A 19,615-nucleotide genomic window follows, 5' to 3' on the forward strand; every position below is an offset into this window, starting at 1 on the left:
AGTCTGTATCTGGCTATGTTTTCTCACTGCTGCGCTATTGCATGGTGCTAGGAAAGAGACTCGGAGTGTCAGCTGCTTCAGAGCCCACAGATGTCTCCGGGCAGCTGTCCTGCATAAAGCCACAGCCTTGGAGGAATAATGACGCCTTCCAGGTGCCAGGTCAGAAAGCGCTGGCTCGGGGCCGGCGCTGTGGCACAGTGTGCAGAGCTGCCTCGGACACTGCCAGCTCCCATGTGGGCGCCGGCTCAAGTCTCGGCTGCTCTGACTCCTATCCAGCTCCCTGCTAAGGCGCTTCGGGAAAGCAGCGGAAGATGGTCCAAATATTCGAGAATATGGCCCCTGCTCCCCACACTGCAGCTCCAGGCTCCAGGCTTCAGCCTGGCCCAAGTGCTGGCCGTTGCAGCCATTTGGGGAGTTAACCAGTGGGTGGAAGAACTCTCTCTGTCTCTCCCTTTCTGTCACTCTTTCAAAATAAATAAACATTTAAAAAAAAAAACCAAGTGGCCTGTCACAGCTCGTCAATGACCGCATGTCGGCTAGACTCCAGGCCGTCAAATTATCAAGGTTCTACCTTCCAAATACCTAGAATCGGCCCTTTCGCATTATCGCCACTACACTACACTGCACCAGTAACCTGGTGCGGGCTACTGCTATCTCATGGCCCCAGGATGCCCCCAGCCCCCCAGTTAGAGCTCCATACTGGGCCACCTTGTTGAACCTTGAGTCACTTTTTGTCCCTCCCCAGCTTAAAACCCTGCAACGGACTTCCCAGCTCACTCCGAGAAAAAAGCCAAAACTGTTCCAGGCACCTTCCAGCCCTGTTCTATCAATCCTGCCGCACCCGACCTCACCGCCTGTGCCCCTGGCTACTCCCCGCACTCTTCAGCCACAGTGCACCCAGGGCCTTTGCACGTAGGGTGCTGGTCCCCGTCTCAGCTGCACGGTCCGCCGCCTCCCTCAGACCGTCATAGCTGAAGTCATCTGAGTTAGGCTTTTTCTGACCACATGACTGAAGATTACAACCCCGCACTCCCCACCCCCCACCCCACCCCACCCACCCCACCCCCTGCGCTGTGGCATAGCAGATACAGCTGCTACCTGCGGTGAAATCAAATCCTGTCGTTTGCAACAAAATGGATGCAACTGGAAAACATCACACTTAGTGAAGTAAGCCAGTCCCATAAGGACAAACATATGTTCTCCCTGACCTGTGATGACTAATAGAGCACCTAAAAAGGTAATCTATAGAAGTGAAATTGACACTACAAGATGCAATGACTTTGAACAGCCCTTGTTTCCACTGTTGAAGAACAGGTTTTTTTTTTTCATACAACTTGTTGAACTCCTTACTTAGTATAAAGTTAATCAAAAATAGATCTTAGTAAAAAAAAATAAGAATGGGAGGGGCCAGCACTGTGGCGTAGAGGGTAAAGCTGCCTCCTGCGGTGCCAGCATCCCATATGGGCACTGGTTCAAGACCTGGCTGCTCCTCTTCCAATCCAGCTCTCTGCTATGGCCTGGGAAAGTAGTGGAAGATGGCCCAAGTCCTTGGGCTCCTGCACCCACATGGGAGACCCGGAGGAAGCTCCTGGCACCTAGCTTTGGATCGGCGCAACTACCGCTGTTGTGGCCAACTGGGGAGTGAACCAGCGGATGGAAGACCTCTCTCTCTCTCTGTTTCTCCTCTCTCTGTGTAACTCTGTCTTTCAAATAAATAATAAATCTTAAAAAAAAAAAAAAAAAGAATGGGAATAAGAGAGGGAGGAAGAGGGCCGGGAAGGCGGGTATGGTGGGAAGAATCACCATGTTCCTAAAATTGTACTTATGAAATGCATGAAGTTTGTATTCCTTAAATAAAAGGGTTTTTTTTTTGGGGGGGGGTACAAAAACATTAGAATAAAGTAGATTTTTGAAACCTTTATTCATTCAACCAATGTTTCCAAGGGCTTATAAGACAGCCAACACTGTGCTCAGCAGGAAGGCTGCAGAGACAAACGTCCTCAAAAAAAATAGTCTGCACTTGAGATCTTACTATCAAGGGCAAAATCCGAGGCAATAAGCAGACAGGAAGCAGGGGAATGGCCGCGGTGGCGCCGGGGTCCTCACAGGTGCTGATCCACTGGAGAAAAATCGAACGGAGGCCTGGGGCGACCAGGGATGCACCGCCAGGGTGTCCCTCAAGAAAGGATGGTGGGACGGAGGTGGTGGCAGGGACTGCAAGGGCATGTCTGAAGGGGAGGCTGGGGAATGAGGGCAGGCATGGTCCCGGCAAACTGGGAGCAGCAAGCGAGGGCAGAAAGGCTGCCGGGAGACGTGCAGCAAAGGTGCCATTCCCTGCAAGCAAAGGACGCAGCTCTGGTGCGGGGCTGGGGATCTATCTGAACAAGAACAGAGTAATTAGCCAGCGCCACAGCTCACTAGGCTAATCCTCCACCTAGCGGCACCAGCACACCGGGTTCTAGTCCCGGTCGGGGCGCCGGATTCTGTCCCAGTTGCCCCTCTTCCAGGCCAGCTCTCTGCTGTGGCCAGGGAGTGCAGTGGAGGATGGCCCAAGTGCTAGGGCCCTGCACCCCATGGGAGACCAGGGAGAAGCACCTGGATCCTGCCTTCGGATCAGCGTGGTGCGCCAGACGCAGCGCGCCGGCCGTGGCGGCCATTGGAGGGTGAACCAACAGCAAAAGGAAGACCTTTCTCTCTGTCTCTCTCTCTCTCTCTCACTATCCACTCTGCATTCTGCCTGTAAAAAAAAAAAAAAAAAAAAAAAAAAAAAAAAAAAAAAAAAAACAGAGGCTAACACCACTTCAAAACGGGGGTCTCGTGGACAGACCCCGACTGGTATTGGAGCAACCAGCACCGAGAAGCCGAACAACTCTGTCCAACATGCTCTCCATCTGTGCTGGCCAAGAGGGCAGCCGCTAGCCGTACGTGGCTACTTAAATGAAAACATTGACCTCCTGCTCTTCACACACACTAGCCACATTTCAGGGGCCCAATAGTCATGTGTCCCTAGTGGCTACCATGTGGCTAGTGCAGAGAACATTTTCATCTTCACAAGCACATGACAGTCCTACCCTAGACATTGCTGTTGATTTTCGTATGTTCGATCCAGTGATTCTATCGCCCTAGAAGGTTTGTGCAGTCTTATAAGCCCAGGTCAAGTTCACTGATGTTCTAAATTATAGTGGTGACACACAAAAGAGCTCATCCCCTAATTAAGTTAAGATGAATATAAGCTTGAAAGATCTAAAATAGTCTTAGAAAGAAGATACGAGGAAAAAAACCAAATGAACAAATAATATATACATTTATCAAACTAACCACATTTCAAATAGAAATACATAGCTACACCACATTTTTAAAAATCAGTTCTATTTACCAAATACATGAATTGAATGCTTCAAGTCTTTTTTTAAAGTCTGTGATGCAGAGAGAGACTATCAGACAGAGAGCTGCCATCCACTGGTTCATTCTTCAAATGCCCCCAGTGGCCAGGGCTGGGTCAAGCTAAAGCCAGGAGCCTGGAACATGATGCAGGTCTCCCATGTGGGTAGGAGAGACCCAACTAGTTGCATCATCACTGCTGTCTCCCAGGGAGTGCCTTAGCAGGAAGCTAGCACTGGGCGTGGAGCTGGGATTCCAATGCAGGGTCTCCAGTATGAGATGGCCAAACACCTGCCACAGTCTTATTTTTTTTTTAAGTTCTATTTATTTATTTATTTATTTGAGAGGCAGAGTTACAGACAGAGAGGTCTTCCATCCGCTGGTTCACTCCCCAAATGGCCACATCGGCCAGGGCTGGACCAGGAACCTAGAAACCATCCAGGTCTCCCACCTGGGTGCAGGGACCCAAGAACTTGGGCCATCTTCCACTGCTTTCTCAGGCCACAGCAGAGAGCTGGATTGGAAGAGGAACAGCCGCGACTCGAACTGGCGCCCATATGGGATGCCGGCACTGCAGGCAATGGCTTCACCTGCTGCGCCACAGTGCCAGACCACAGATCTTATTTTTGACGTAAGCTCTCCTTATCTACATGTCCTGAGAGGGCACTGGGCTACCTGGGATGCAGAGCTATCGCACTCCTGGTTAATGTGGCAGAGTGGGAGGCGGGGGAGGGCCTCCGGTGGCAGCCTTACCTGTATTCCACTCGTGGTGGCAGCTTCCCCAGGGCAGGTCGAGAGTGAAGCTGCTGAAGAGGTAGAAGAGGGCCCAGGCCAGCACAATGATGTAGTAGACGTTGAGAAGGACAACGATCATCTGGGAGGCATAGCCGATGCCTGCGAGGGGAGCTGCAGGGTTGGGCTGGGGACGTGGCCGCAGTGCCCAGCCCAGGGAGGAGAGCGCGCGCTCCATGGACAGCGCTCCAAAGCAGGCCTGGGGCCTCGGCTCCTGGCTCCCGGCTCGTTCCTCTGCACCCCAGCCCCCACCCTCTGCAGGTCAGAGGGGACTGCCCTCCCTTTCACGGCTGCGCACGTTCCCTGTTTCCTGCACACATTCATCCAGATCCTGTCCTGAGAGTTCACCAGCTCAAAGTTCCTTTTAAAAGTGTGAGACTAACTCCAAGGCCCCCATAGTGCATGTTGCCCAGGTGATACCTTCTGAAACAGGGAAGCACAAGCTAAGAGCAGGGACCAACAATTCTCACAGAACAAAGTGCAGGGAGTCTCTGCAATACGCTCACCCGGCCATTGCAGGTGTGCGAAATGAAACTACAAGGAGGTCCCATTCTGCACTCACAGCCTTGGTGAGTGTTTTTAGAAATTCCATCATTCAGAGGTTTCCAGGCTTGTCTGCTGATCAGAATTACTTAGGGATACTTTAAAACATCCCGTAGTCCCGGATGGAGCTCCAGCTACAGTGTACTTTGAAGGTCCCTGGGCGATACCCATGTTCCGGAACCACTGAAAGAACGCAGCAGTAGGCACGCCAATTGTGCCTGGTGACACTGGAAGTCAGTAAAATACTTCCACAGGACAACTTGGTCCACAAGATCAAGAGACAGCAACCTGATTACACACTGGATCCAGTCATTCTCATCAAGGACTTTTTTTCCCAAAGAAATCATTCCCAAAGGTGGGGGTGCTATCTACAGGCATAGACCCAATAGCAGAATATAAAAATCTTACGAGTAAGCAAATGACGCTGTATTTATCACCTTGATGAAAGTTTGTGCAATTAAATGATCAGCATGCAGAAAATAAAAAACACAGCTAACTGAAAAAAAGGAGAACATAACTGGTCCCATTCTCTGTTAATAGATACAGAAATTGTGTGGAAAAAATAATGAAATAAAACCCACCATACAGGAAACAACTCAGTTCTTCAGGGTGTGAAGGGTTAGACTGTGGAACTGCTACACTGGGGAACACTGCTCTCCACAAGGAAAAGGAACAAGTCGTGGACACACGATCTAGCTGGATCACTGGGCCTTGAGGGCATCACGCGGAGTGGGAAAGTCAGTCTTGAAAGGTTACATTCTGCATGATTCTATTTCTAGAACTTTCTCAACATGCCAAATGTATAGAGGTGGACAACAAAGGCACTGGTCATTTCCAGAGGGCAGACGTTGGGGGCAGGGAAGTTTGGCCATGAAGGGGGAGTGTGACAGACAGCCTGGTGCGGAGGTGGTGGCATGAATCTGCCATCACGACAGAACTGCAGAGTCGCACTCACACACTCACAGATGGCTGCAAGGAAAACTGGTGGGACCTCATAAGGCCTGGGGACGGTACTAAGGTCGCCTTCCCCGTTCCGACACTGTGCTGTAATTCGGTAGGATGCTGTCACTGGGGGAAATGGAGGAAGGGTACACAGGCCCTCTGAGTTTTTGAGTCTCTATTGCAAAATAAAACTTAAAAGAAAATTACAAACATACATATACAAATTACAAAGTTACATGCACACACATACATATGCAGTTTTCTTGGTTTTTATTTTGGAGTAAAATGCTCCCCCAGCATCTGGTGGGCCAGGTGACCAGTTGAGAGTTGAGCCCAGACACAGAAGTTCAACACAGAGACACCAAGTCTAACCTGGACCCCACCTGCTGCTCAGCACCCGGCCCTTGCAAATGAGGCTTGAAGCGACGAGTGGGGAGACCCCGGAGTCAGGCATAAAGTTACTCACCCTCAAAGATGGGACAGATCTTCCTCCAGGCTGTGACGCCACCCTGGCTAGTGTACTGGCCCAGTGCTGTCTCCAAGAGGAAGACAGGAATGCCGCAGGTAAAGAGGAAAATGAGGTAGGGGATGAAGAAGGCACCTGTGGGTAGAAGGCAGGCTGTGTGTCACCTGGCGATATCCTCTTGGCGGTCCACATTCGCCTCCTCCCATTATCACCCCATCCTGCCAGCCGGAATCTTGGGGTGGGCAACATGCAGAACTACAGGAGACACCTGTCCAGATGCCTAGAGCTGCAGCAGGGAGGAGCCAGAGGTTCCAAATGACCTAGGAGCGACACAGCCTCATGCCTCGTTTCCAACCACATCTACCCAGGTCTGCTCCTCGCTGAACATCAGCCACTGCCTAGACGGCGTGACGGATGGCGGACACCCAGGAGCAGCAGCAAAGTCCCCAGGCCATCATTCTCCTCCAAAGAATAACTGCCTGCAGGGAAGCAGGCAGCGACACTCGGCGGGCTGAAATCAGATTTCCCTAGAGGAACCTCTCTGCTTCTGTTTGGCTGACATGAGCCTGCCAATGCCAGAGATGCCGGTACTGTCTCTGCCCGGCACCTCCATCTCCTGGAGAGGAAGCCCACGGGAAGGACCCAAGAGCAGGGCAGGGAGAACCGCACAGAGAGGGACACCGGAGCCCCTGGGAGAGTCCCCTCCGGCTCCCTGCGGGTGCGGGTCAGGACACTGTGTGCAGGAATGACCCGAGGCAGGTGATAGACCGTGCTCACACAGCCTCCTCCCACTGGTTGGACACCACCTCCAGAGTCACTGGGCAACCATAGAGCGCGCAGCAGCCCATCTCCTCAGCAGAATGGAATAATTCACCCTGGACCAAGCGCAATTTCAGTCCCACCTATGAAATCTTCGAAGCAGCATACAAAAGGATCAACTGGCTTCACGGGTTCCAGAACAGAGCTCAAGAAAATCTATGGAAACACAGAACTATCCAGCATGCAAGAAGGCAGGAATTTCCCCAGCTCTGGCATCTATTCAAAAACCCCAAGGAAAGCAAGGAAGGAGGAAAACGTGACTCACAGGTGTCCGTCGACACACGGGTGTGTAAAGAAGATGTGAAACCCACGCACAGTGGAATATTACTCAGCCACTAAACCAATGTCATTTATGGCAGCATGGACGGAACTGGGGGACGTTATGTTGAAGTGAAAGAAGCCAGGCATGGCCGGCGCCGCGGCTCACTAGGCTAATCCTCCGCCTAGCGGCGCCGGCACACCGGGTTCTAGTCCCGGTCGGGGCACCGGATTCTGTCCCGGTTGCCCCTCTTCCAGGCCAGCTCTCTGCTGTGGCCCGGGAGTGCAGTGGAGGATGGCCCAGGTGCTTGGGCCCTGCACCCCATGGGAGACCAGGAAAAGCACCTGGCTCCTGGCTCCTGCCATCGGATCAGCGCGGTGCGCCGGCCGCAGCGCGCCAGCCGCGGCGGCCATTGGAGAGTGAACCAACGGCAAAGGAAGACCTTTCTCTCTGTCTCTCTCTCTCACTGTCCACTCTGCCTGTCAAAAAAAAAAAAAAAAAAGAAGCCAGGCATGGAACAACAAATCCTGCACGTTCTCATTCCTAGGCAGAAGCTTCAACAGTTAATGTCGTGCAAGCAGAGAGTAGAATGGTGGTCGCTAAAGGGAAGGAAGGCTGGGCGGAGGGAGGACGGAGAGGTGGATAAGGACACCAAAATACAGTTAGATTGGGGGGGGGGGTGCAGCAGATCAAGCTGCCGCTTACGGTGCCCACATGCTAAATCAGAGGGCCAGTTCAAGTCCCAGCTGCTCTACTTTGGGTCCAGCTTCCTGCTAATGCATCCTGGGAAGCAACAGATGATGGCTCAAGTGCTTGGACCCCTGCCACCCATGTGGGAGACCTGGGTGGAGTTCTGGGCTCCAGCTTCAGTCTGGCCCAGCCCTGTCTGTTGCAGCCACTTAGGGAAAGAACCAGAAGATGGAAGATTGATCTCTCCCCTCACTCCCCACTCTCTGCTCTTCAAGTAGATGAAATAAATTTTTTTTTTTTTAAATACAGTTAGGTAGAATAAACAAGTTCTTTTGTTCTATAGCACTGCATAGTGATTATAGCTTATAACAATTTATTATTTATTTTATAAAGAACTAAAGAAAAAGAGTTCAAAAATTCTCAACACAAAGAAATGATAATTGCTTAAGCAGAGGGAAACGCTAATCACCCTCCTTTGATCATTATGCATTGCATACAAGTATCAAATTATCACAGAGTACCCCATAAATACATACAATTTGTATGTGTTAATTAAAATTTCAAAAAGATCTGTTAAGTTTTTCAGCTATAAAATTGAAAAGACAGGGACTGGCATTTTGGAGCAGTGGGTTAGACCACCGCCTTCATTCCATACAAACACTAATTCACATCCCTGCTGCTCCACTTCCAATCTGACTCCCTGCTAATGCACCTGGGAAAGCTGTGGAGGATGGCCCAAGTGCTTGGGCCCCTGCCACCCACATTAGAGACCCAGATGGAGTTTCAGGCTCCTAGCCTCAGTCTGGCCCAGCCCTGGCTGTCGTAGCCATTTAGGGAGTGAACCAACAGGTGGAAGATATCTTTCTCTCTCTGTCACTCTCTCTCTCTGTAACTCTGACTTTCAAACAAATAAATATTTAAAAAAAAAAAACTGAAAAGACAATTATAAAAGAAGCAATTCTTCATTCACTTTTAGTAAATCCATGATCTAACATTAAAGCAAGCTATTTTAATATTAAAAAGCTACTCATACTAAACAAATAAACCAATGAATTGAATCTCACAGACATTGGAATTAGCATATGAGGAAATTTAAAAAACTATTACAGAGGCCAGTGCTGTGGTGTAGCAGGTAAAGCCGCTGCCTGCAGTGCCGGCATCCTGTATAGGCACCCATTCAAGTCCTGCCTGCTCCACTTCCAATCCCACTCCCTGCTAGTGTGCCTAGGAAAGCAGTGGAAGATGGCCCAAGTGTTTGGGGCCCTGCACCCATGTGGGAGACCCAGAAGAAGCTACTGGCTCCTGGCTTCGGATCAGCACAACTCTGGCTGTTGCGGCCAACTGGGGAGTAAACCAGTGGATGGAAGACCTCTCTCCTTCTCTCTCTGTGTAACTCTGACTTTCAAATAAATCTTTAAAAACATAAACAAACAAACAATAAAAGCTATTACAGGAGGCAGCACTGTGGCATAGCAGGTAAAGCCTCCACCTGCAGTGCCGGCATCCCATATGGGTGCTGGTTCATGTCCCAGCTGCTCCACCTTGGATCCAACTCCCTGCTAATGTGCCTGGGAAATCAGCAGAGGATGGTGCAAGTTCTTGGGCCCCTGTTCCCATATAGGAGACCCAGATGAAGCTCCTGGCTCCTGGCCCGGGCCTGGCTCAGCCCTGGCCATTGCAGCTATTTGGGGAGTGAAACAGGAAATGGAAGATCTCTCTCTCCCTGCCTCCAACTCTGCTTTTCAAATGCTATTACAGCTGTATTGCACATGTTCAGAACATTATAGGCTTGAAAGTTATTGGGAGACGGCGCCGTGGCTCAATAGGCTAATCCTCACCTAGCGGCACCGGCACACCGGGTTCTAGTCCCGGTCGGGGCGCCAGATTCTTTCCCGGTTGCCCCTCTTCCAGGCCAGCTCTCTGCTGTGGCCAGGGAGTGCAGTGGAGGATGGCCCAAGTGCTTGGGCCCTGCACCCCATGGGAGACCAGGAGAAGCACCTGGCTCCTGCCTTCGGATCAGCGCGGTGCGCCGGCCGCAGCACACCGGCCGTGGCGGCCATTGGAGGGTGAACCAACAGCAAAAGGAAGACCTTTCTCTCTGTCTCTCTCTCTCTCACTGTCCACTCTGCCTGTCAAAAAAAAAAAGTTATTGGAAAAGACCTAAATCAGACTTCTAAAAATGAAAATAACAATGTATGGAATGAAAAGTGCGCTGGATGGTATTGATGCCAGGAGGCACAGCAGAAGAAAAGACTGGTGAACATGAAAACTGGCAGAAACTATTCAAATAAAACACAGTGAAAAAAAAAACAAAAACAAAAACAAGATAGATTTTATTTATTTGAAAGGCACAGTGAGAGGGAGACAGAGTGAGATATTCCATCCACTGGTTCACTCTCCACATAGCCACAGCATCCAGGGTTGGGCCAAGACAAAGCCAGGAGCCAAGAACTCCACCCTGTTCTCCCATGTGAGTGGCAGTGGCCCAAGCACTTGATCCACCTTCCACTGCTTTCCTGGGCACATTAGCAGGGAGCTGGCTTGGAAGTGGAGCAGCCAGGTCTAGAACCAGTGCTCCTATATGAAATACCAGCATTGCAAACAGTGACTTAACCCACTGGACAACAATGCTCGTCCCCAGAAAAGAAATCTTTTGAAAAGAACCAGTATCAGTGAGCTATGGGACAACTTCAAACTAATATACTGATAATTAGATCACCTAAGAAAATAAAAAGAGAGATGGAACAGAAGAAAAATTTAAAGGAATAACGACTGAAATTTTTACAAATTTAATGTAATCTATAAATCTATAGATCCAAGAAGCTCAACAAACACCAAATCAAGAAACATGAGGAAAACTAAACCAAGACACATCATTGTCACATTATTTAAACCAGTGATAACAAGGTTTTTAGAGGACGTCTTGAAGGTAACCACACACACACCAAGAAACCCATAAATACAGAAGAACATACACCAAAAAACTATTCCATCAAATTTCTTGTTGGAAACAATGCAAATGAGAACACAGATAGAGGAGCAATTTGTTAAAGGAAAAAATGCTGTCAACATGAAATTTTATACTCCACAAAAGGTTGTGTGGGACCCCTGTTGTGGTACAGTGGGCTGAGTTGCTGTGGGCATCCCATATGGGTGCCAATTCTAGTCTCAGCTGCTCCACTTCTGATCCAGGTCTCTGCTAATGTGCCCGGGAAAGCATCAGAAGATGACCCAAGTGCTTGGGCCCCTGCATCTACATGGGAGACCCAGATGGAGTTCCTGGCTCCTGGCTTCAGCCTGGCCCAGCCCTGGCCTTTGCAGCCATTTGCGGAAATGGAAGTTTCTCTCTCTCTGTTCTCTCTCTGTGTGTGTGTGTGTGTGTGTGTGTTCTCTCTCTCTCTCCCCCACACACACGCACCCCATAGCTCTGCTTCTTAAATAAATAATGTAAATATTAAAAAAAAAGAAGTCAGGATAATAAGGGTTCAACTATTGACATGAGGAAATGATACATGGATGAATCTCAAGATAATTATGTGTGTGAAAGGAGCCAGATAAAGGGTCCGGCGCTGTGGTATAGCTGGTTAAGCCGTTGTCTGCAGTGCCAGCATCCCATATGGGCGCATGTTCGAGTCCTGGCTGCTCTACATCTTAGGAGGCTCCCTGCTAATGCTCCTGGGAAAGCAGCAGAGGATGGCCCAAGTATTTGAGCCCCTGAACCCCCATGGGAGACCCAGTTGAAGCTCCTGGCTCCTGGCTTCAGCCTGGCCCAGCCCTGGCTGTTGCAGCCATTTGGGGAGTGAATCAGCAGATGGAAGATTCTCTCTCTCTCTCTCTCTCTAATTCTGACTTTCAAATAAATAAGTAAATATTTTAAAAAGAAGAAGCCAGATAAAGAAAGTGCATGATGTATGAGTCTGTGCATATAAAACTTGAGAGCAAAATGCATGTATGGTGACAGAACAGACGTGGCTGTGTTGGGGTGCGGTGGGGAGGGGGCAGAGATGGGGGGAGGATGAGAATGGAGATGATGGATGAGTTCGTTTTCTTGACAAGGCAGTGGTTTCAGGGGTGTACACACCCTGGAATGAGGGGGGTCTTCAAAAGTTCACAGAAATGTTTACCATAAAAAATTATGCATGGACTTCATTTTTTTTTGCACCAAAAGAAACTTATCTTCTAATTCAGTTTTCTATGAACTTTTTGATGTACCCTCAACTGATCGAGTTGTGCACTTCAAATACGTGTGAAGCGGAGTCCTGGGCTCTTCTACACGTCCTGAGGCAGTGAGCGCCTGCACAGTGCAGGCACTCAGGGGGCTCTGGAGGATCCTGAGGGGGAAGAAATAAAGATTACAGGCAATGCAGCCTCATCGGGCCATAAATTAATCCAAGACTTAGTGAGCAAGAGGGGAAACTTAGGCCGGAAAGGACCCAGTAGCCGATAGGAACAGCTCCTGAAAGGAAGCGACCAGGCTGGGGCTCAAGCCCTCCCCCTATTTGCGTGGCCTGCTCTTGCCCAATCAACCGGGCCAATCTTTAACCGCAGTGGGTTCCCGCCTCCTCTGACTGCGAGCACCTAGGCCGCCTGGCACAGGAGTAAAGTCCACACCTGCCAGGAGGACCTGCTGCCCTGGAAGTGCAGGAGGTGCCCAGGAGGAACCCAGGTGCCGACCAGGGCGTCCTGAGCGGCTACTTGGTCCCCCCCAATCACCGCTCTCAAAAGACAAGAGTCAGGCCCGGAGTCGGCAGATGGCATGCCCCGGTGCCTGTGCCCCTGTGTCACCCGCACTGGCCTCGTGAAAATGCTAACAGGTGCCGGCGTCTCCCCTGTGACACAGGCGAGACCGACTCGCATCTAGAGAGTTGCTAGGTGCTCTGGAAAGGAGCACAGTCTCCCAGCTGCTGTCACAGAGAGAAACCGGCCATGGGCTGTAGCAGCCGGGCCACAGGGAGCGCCGTGAAGCGGCACCAGCGGTGGGCATCGAGGAAAGGCAGGGAAATGGTGACAAACTGTCCCACGATGACTGTTCGGACACAAATGGAAGAGAAGTGCTCCCCCTTCCTCTGGTTGTGATCCCTACAAGCACATCAGCTTACGGGGTGTCCCCATGTGCCCTCTCCTCACCTCCTCACCCTCCAGAGCTGAGGTGGGCTCTGCTGCCGCCCACCCCACAGTCCTTCCCCACAAGACACCCATGCTCAGGGCCCGGCTGCGGGGGCTCCAGTCGCACGGATCCTGGGTACTGAGGAGCTCAGGGAGCTGGAGAAGCTCCTGCCAAAGACCCAGATTCCGGAGGAAGCATCGGGGCCAGGTGTTGGGGTGACCACCCACTGGGAGAGAAAGAAGGAGTGCAGGGGGATTCCCAGAGCTTCTGCTCTCCCTCCTCCCTCCTCCACCCTCCACACAGCCCCAGCTCAAAACCCCTGCTCGCTCCACAGGGCACTTCAATAAACGCTGAGACCTTGCAATGGCCCGTAAGGCCCTCCCTGATCTGCCCCCAGCCCAGCCCACCCATTTTCTCCTGGACCTGACCTTCTGCTCACTGCACCTGCTCCAGGCTCCTCCAACCAGCCTCTGCTGCTCTGCCCTCTGCACCTGCCTCCTGGCAAGCCTTCTCTCAGACGCTCTCCACGAGGCCTCCAGGCCACCGTACCCACACTCCTGCTCTCCTGTCCCCACTGCACTCAGGAACTCCTGACAACTGTCTAATTTGTGTTTATTATCTGTCCCCACCCTACCCCCCGCCACCACCACGAGGACAGGGTATGGTCTGGTTTAGCTGCCAAGTGCTAGGAAGCACCTGTGATCCACCTCAGCCAGCCAGGGCATGGCCAGCTGTGTGCCGATGCACCTGAGACTGGAGAATCAAAAAAGCCACAAGCATGAGAAGAGGCTTGGAGGTGGATGCGTGACGGGTCCTGCACAAGCAGGAAGACTGCCCAGGGATGGCAGAGACGGGCAGCCCTCCCGACCATGTCCCTAAAAGCCCACCTGTTGCTTCTGATGTGTGTGCGGGCTCCTTTATCCAGGTTAAGTATCATTCAAAATGTCTGGGGCCTTGGGGTGGGTGTTGTGGCTTACTAGGGTAGGCCGCCACCTGCAGCCCCACCATCCCATATGCCACTCCAATCCAGCTCCTTTCGAATGTACCTGGGAAAGCAGCAGAAGATGGCCCTAGTACTTGGACCCCTGCCATTCACATGAGAGACCTGGGTAGACTTCCTGGCTCCCAGCTTTGCCCTGACCCAGCCCCAGCCATTGTGACCACTTGGGAAATAAATCAGCTGATGAAAGATCTCTCTCTCTCTCTCTCTCTCTCTACCTTCCAAAGAAAATTTTAAAATATCTTGAAAGAATTAAAAAAAAAAAAAAAAAAAAAAAACAAGACATGAAGATGACAGGAGAAAGCGCCAGGGCTGGTTCTCTGCTGGGCTGGTTTTCCTTGGGGATGAGTTAGTTGGAGGCGTTCCCCTGTCCCCCTGTCCTGCTCTTGACTCCGCCCCTTCCCTGCTCTGGAACTCTCTTCAAATGAGATCTACTGTATCTTGACATCTTTAGAGTATTTGCATATGAGTATGTGCACACACACACACACACACATACGTATGGCAAATATATAAAGTTCCCCCTGTAGGAGTCATTTGATGACAGAGTGACCTGGGAACACCAGAAAACAGAAAACGAGGCAGGTGTGAGTTCCTCTAACGACCATACTCATCCTTGATCAGAGGCCTGTCTGTCAATTCCCCCAGTGGCCCTGGGTGACTTGCGACAGCAAACCTGCGATTAGCATCTGGCTCCAAAGTCCCTCCGTACGCTCCCTTCCGGCTGTCGGCTCTGTGCTTCCTCAGGGGGAGAAAGTGTCAGGGTGGTAAAAGGGTTAAACAGAATGTGCCTGGATCACAGGACCCCTAAGAATGTCTGACTACCCATTGGGATCACGTGCGGGAAGGCAGGTCCTATCCACACAGCAAGAACCCACCGCTGCCACCCCACCACCTCCACCACGGGCCACAGGCCACGGACCACGGGCACGTTTTGCTTCCTGCTTCTGCACTTCCACACACCACGCAGCCAGCACATTCCCGCACACACTCGCCCCACCGCCCTGTGGCATAGCCTGAACCCACGCACTGCCAGACAAATCAAACAGGGCGAGCCCCACTCCCCACACTCCCCTCCGCTGCCCCTGCTTCAGGCCTGGACGCCACTCCCTCCCAGCTCCGGGAGCCATTCCTGCTAATTCCCAGGCCAACCTTTACCCAATTCCAGAGAGGCTTGGGAAAAGCTGCTCACCTCCTAATCCTCCTGCCACGTGAGGCGCTAAGCCGGTTACCGGGTTCCAGATACCGAGTCCCAGATGCCCGCTTACATCCCCGGCCTCCTGTCTGTGCCCTGGCCAGCCCCACCCCTCACCTACTTCTCTAACGCAGGGCCGATCAGGCCTGAATTCCTGAACAAGCATGCGGTGGGTCCAGGGCTAGGGAAGAAGTGGGAAGGCCTCCCTCCTTCCCTCACGATATGTGTCCTGAACAAAGTCCTGTGATTTCAGGCCACTGGCCAGAAACTCCTGGGGAGCAAGGACACGATAGCCCATTCCCTTCCCTCTGGAAAAACACAACCCAGGGCCAGTCTGCAGCCGACCCCACCTCCGGTCTGGGCTCCGTGTGTTCCCGCTCTGAAGCCAGCACGAGACAGCCACATGAGGGTGGGTGTCGCGATAGAGGCCCCTCCAAGCCTCGGGATGGCTGCCACTGCCACCGCCACTGCTGTTGGCATTTTCCCCGGTGACCTGCTTCTGCCTCCTGCTGCCGGCTCCACACAGAACCTGACCTACTCGCCAACAAGATCTCGCTAAGCCACAGATCAGCCAGAACACCCCTCAGTACCCAGGAAACCCCTCAGGGGCTCCCCAACAGAAACTTGCCATCCCCTGGCAGTAGGTAACAAAGCGCCCCGGCCGCTGTGGGCATAACAGCGAGCTTAGCCCAGAGAAGGAGAAGCCAGTAGTAACAGTGAAGAACTGCACAAGTGCACAGACACGCATGCGCACACTTGTCCCGGGAAGTTTTCAAAGGCAGAGCCACTCATGTCAAAGGTCACAGTGCAGTCCTGGCAGGGGTTTGTGATGAGTGGCTCTAGGGACATCACGCAGCCAGCAGAGGAGGTGGCAGATGCCAGGTCAAGGCTCAGGAATCTCAAGACCACAAAGCAATGTGGTGTCAACAGCAGCAGCAGCATTGCAGCTGTTTATTAACCACTGCACGTGCATCAGCAACCTGGAAAAGCAAGGCTTATCATCTCAGCTGAGACTCTGAGAGCTTACAAACTTGGCCACAACCACAGACAGCCTAAGGAGCAGTTGCTGAACCCAGACCCTGGTGCATCCAGTTCCAAGTCTGCACTCCTATTTCTATGACGTCACACTCAGAGAAAGAGCCCTGCAAACACCACGTGATTTTTTTCTAGGTCCTTCCTGACCACCAGCATCCTACACATCTAAGGACTCCCAGAGGGCCAGCAGGTGCAGGAGGCGAAGGCGTCCTCCTTCCAGGGGTGGGTGGCGTGGCACAGCGGCTCTCACCTCCCCCATTTTTGTAGCACAGATAAGGAAACCTCCAAACGTTGCCTAAGCCAACGATCTCCCCAACCACTGACAGCACAAACTCCATCTTGTTGTTCCAGTGTCCCCGCTCCAGCGTGCCATCTTCCTCCGCCTTTTCCACGACTGGATACACTGGTTTCGTCTCTCCATTACTGGTTGTGCCTGAGACCCTGCTATCCATCCCACCTGAAAAACAAGTGGGGTGCTGTGTTACTTACTGCTGGAAACCTCAAAATCAAAGCCCTCCTCCTCCTCCTCCTCACTCCCTTTACGAGTCAGGTCCCAAGGGAACGAATACCCTGGGAGAGGGTGCATGCCTTCCCCCCCCATCCCCCCCCCCGCAGGCTCTGGCCCTCCTCTGGCATCCGAGAATGGGTGAGCTGGGTCATGACCCCAGAGAATACATTGTCCTGCCCTTTTTCAGGAAGGGCAGGCTTGGCTTCCACTGCACAGGTCCCTGGGGTTCCAAGTTCTCCCTGCCACCCTCCAGCCATGCTCGTCTGTATTGGCTGGTGCTTCCGTTCCTTTACTCTGTGTGCTGGGGACTGTTGGAAGGACCTCAAAGCCAATGGGTGAATGTACCCTAAGGAAATCATTGTGACTGAGGGTCAGGATTTGGTTTAGGTACATAATGCTAATACAAACAAAGGGCGTAAAGGTAGAGAGGATGGCGGGCGTCTGGTACAGTAGTTAATGCCGCCACTTGGGGGGCCGGCATCCCATGTTTGAGTGCCTTCGGTTCAAGTCTTGGTTCCACTCTCCATCCCAGCTTCCTGCTAATGCTCCCCTAGAGAGGCAACAGGTGATGGCTCAAGTAATTGGGTTCCCATCACCCATGTGGGAGATCTGGATTGAGTTCCTGGCTTCAGCCTGGTCCAGCTCTGGCAGTTGTGGGGCGCTTGGCAAGTGAACCAGCAGATAGGAAATCTCTATGTGTCTGTCAATCTCACTCTCTCAAACAGAGGAAATCTTAAAAATTTTAAGTGGTAGACAGGTTAGTAAACCATGGCACCCATATGCACACAACGGACTACCATAGACTCATTTAAAACTGTGTTGGAAGAAATGTAGTGAAATGAGAGGTTGTTTACAACATATGGAGTGAAGACATCACATGCAATACAATTGTGCTTGCCAAGTATTTTATGAAGCATTTACCAGCACTGAAAGACAGGCTGTCCACCAAAATGTTCCTCTCTTAGTGGTCAGACCCTGGGAATATTTTCCTTATCTGTATACTCTACAGCCTCACTGAAGAATGTGTTTTTATTTGAGTACTCTGAAAAAGTAAAACCGTTTTTTCCTAGAAATCCCCCTAAGGGGATGCAAGAGGCTGAGTGGGACCGGAGACTGTGAGCAGGCAGCCTGACCTGTCTGGACGCTCCCTCCACCTCTCTCTGAAATCAGCCAGGGGCTCTTCCTTCCCTGTCGGTGACGACACACGAAGGGAGGACAGACAACAGAGCCGCCGTTTGAAACCTCTCACGGTCAACGTGCTCCCTTCCCGACTGCTGTTGGGGCTGAGGGTGAGACTGCACGTGGGGACACGTAGTGCACTGGGTATTTTCACATACATCTGTGCACTTCATTCTCACAAGCGCCCTGAGAGGCGGGCGGCGTCCCTGCTGCTTCCTAGGGGAAGAGAGGACGCCGCAGCTCGGGGAGGAGCCTGTTGCCAAAGAGCTGGGGAGTTGCACAGCCAGGACTCGAACCCAGTCCAGCTCGCCTACACTTCCAGCTCCTGGAGCCGTCACGCGTCTAATAGAAGCATCCTCCAGTGAGCCCTCCCTGCCCCCTTTTGGATGTGGATGGCTGGGCTTAGTCTTAGGCCCCAAAAACACTCTCAGCAGGGCGCCCCTCCTGGCCACAGACTCCCCCAGAACAGGCTTTGCCTCCCCAGTGAGAAGTCAGCATTCACTGAGCACCTTTGCTTATTTGACAGATTAGGAGCAGGCTACAAAGATCGTGCATGGGCCAAGTGGAGAAATTTTAGCCACGGGACCCACGAGGGCTCCTCTGTCCTTTGGAGGAGGTGGTTTAAGGTCTAGTGTTGGTTCGGGGCTGCCGTCCCCACCTAAAGGACATGGCCCGGCGCTGGGGACTCGTCACCCTCCGCTTCCTGACCCTCCCCTAGGGTGGCCTCACTAGGGTGGCCGCTCAAGGGAGCAGGTTGAAGTTGAAAGGACACCGGCTGCAGAGGGGCACCAGCCTGGGTTCCGACCCGAGCTTTTTCTCATGCCGCTGCCTGACTTCGGGGAAGTTAATGAGTAACTCTGAGATGAGAGGATTCACGTTGCAACAGAATTAAGTGAGGAGATAGCCGAGGAAACGCCAACAAGCTCGTGAAAAACGGAATCAGCACGTCAGTCCGGGTTACTGCAAAAACTGTGAAATGCAGGCGGTTTGCTCTTCCTACCCCATTGCCGTGAACTTCTGGAAGACCCCTCGCGCGGTGCCCTAACAGACACTCAGCTATTCATTTTCTGTCAGTCCTGTCAAAGACTTGATCATGGTCTCATTTCACAGAGGAGAACGCCTTGATTTTCTTGGAGTTAAATTCAGACATGCTTCCTCTCCATCTAGGGTTCTCGTTCTCGAAATCACACTGTCCCTTAAGTCATCAGCCACCCATGCTTCCAAAAGTCAGGAGAACAGCCCAGTGTCTGCAATGCACACTGAAGTATCAGCCGATCAGGGCTTTCTTGGGTTGTCAGTCCCATGGATCCACCAACCCGCAGTCTGAGACCCAGAGACAGAAGGGGGGGTGGGGAGAGAGAGAGGAGAAAACATTCCGAACCTTAAGAGAAGTGGCTGCCGGAGGTCCAGTTCCCAGGAGAATTGTCCAAGGGAGCAGGGGCGGGTCCTGGCTATTTAAAGTGTGGTTCCAGCAGGCCTCTGTGCCACTTGTAATTCGAAACCTGGCCCAGCCCACATTCCGCCCTCATGCCTCCCCCCTCCCCTCCGCCCCCCTCCCCTCGGCCACCAGACAACCCACAGGAGAGTAACTTTGCAGCCTGGGGCCTGTGTGCACACCCTGGCAGCCAGGCCAGTCGCCTGGGAACTTAATGGTAGCACGTGCGCTGTTCCTGCAGCTCCCGGATCTCCCATCCTGGTG

The 19,615-nt window shown here is 52.1% G+C and overlaps 1 protein-coding gene across 5 annotated transcripts in view; it reads right to left on the reverse strand.

Annotated features, from left to right (window-relative positions):
- The window catches only part of SLC6A13 (solute carrier family 6 member 13), a 44,482-nt gene that overhangs the window by 17,275 nt on the left and 7,592 nt on the right, over positions 1-19,615 (reverse strand). Inside the window, exons 1-4 of one of the 5 annotated variants that reach the window (XM_002712785.5) lie at positions 19,298-19,414; positions 16,480-16,686; positions 6,125-6,259; positions 4,135-4,275 (exon numbers count right to left, since the gene is read on the reverse strand). In XM_002712785.5, coding sequence (XP_002712831.1) covers positions 4,135-4,275; positions 6,125-6,259; positions 16,480-16,681 — 478 coding nt within the window. In that variant the 5' untranslated portion in view covers positions 16,682-16,686; positions 19,298-19,414. Of the gene's footprint in view, positions 1-4,134; positions 4,276-6,124; positions 6,260-15,191; positions 15,388-16,479; positions 16,687-19,297; positions 19,415-19,615 lie in introns of those variants that run through there. The other 4 variants (XM_051850102.2, XM_051850103.2, XM_051850100.2 and 1 more) reach the window with 4 other exon arrangements.

The sequence above is a fragment of the Oryctolagus cuniculus genome, chromosome 9 (genome assembly GCF_964237555.1).
Source record: "Oryctolagus cuniculus chromosome 9, mOryCun1.1, whole genome shotgun sequence".
Classification (NCBI taxonomy): Eukaryota; Metazoa; Chordata; class Mammalia; order Lagomorpha; family Leporidae; genus Oryctolagus; species Oryctolagus cuniculus.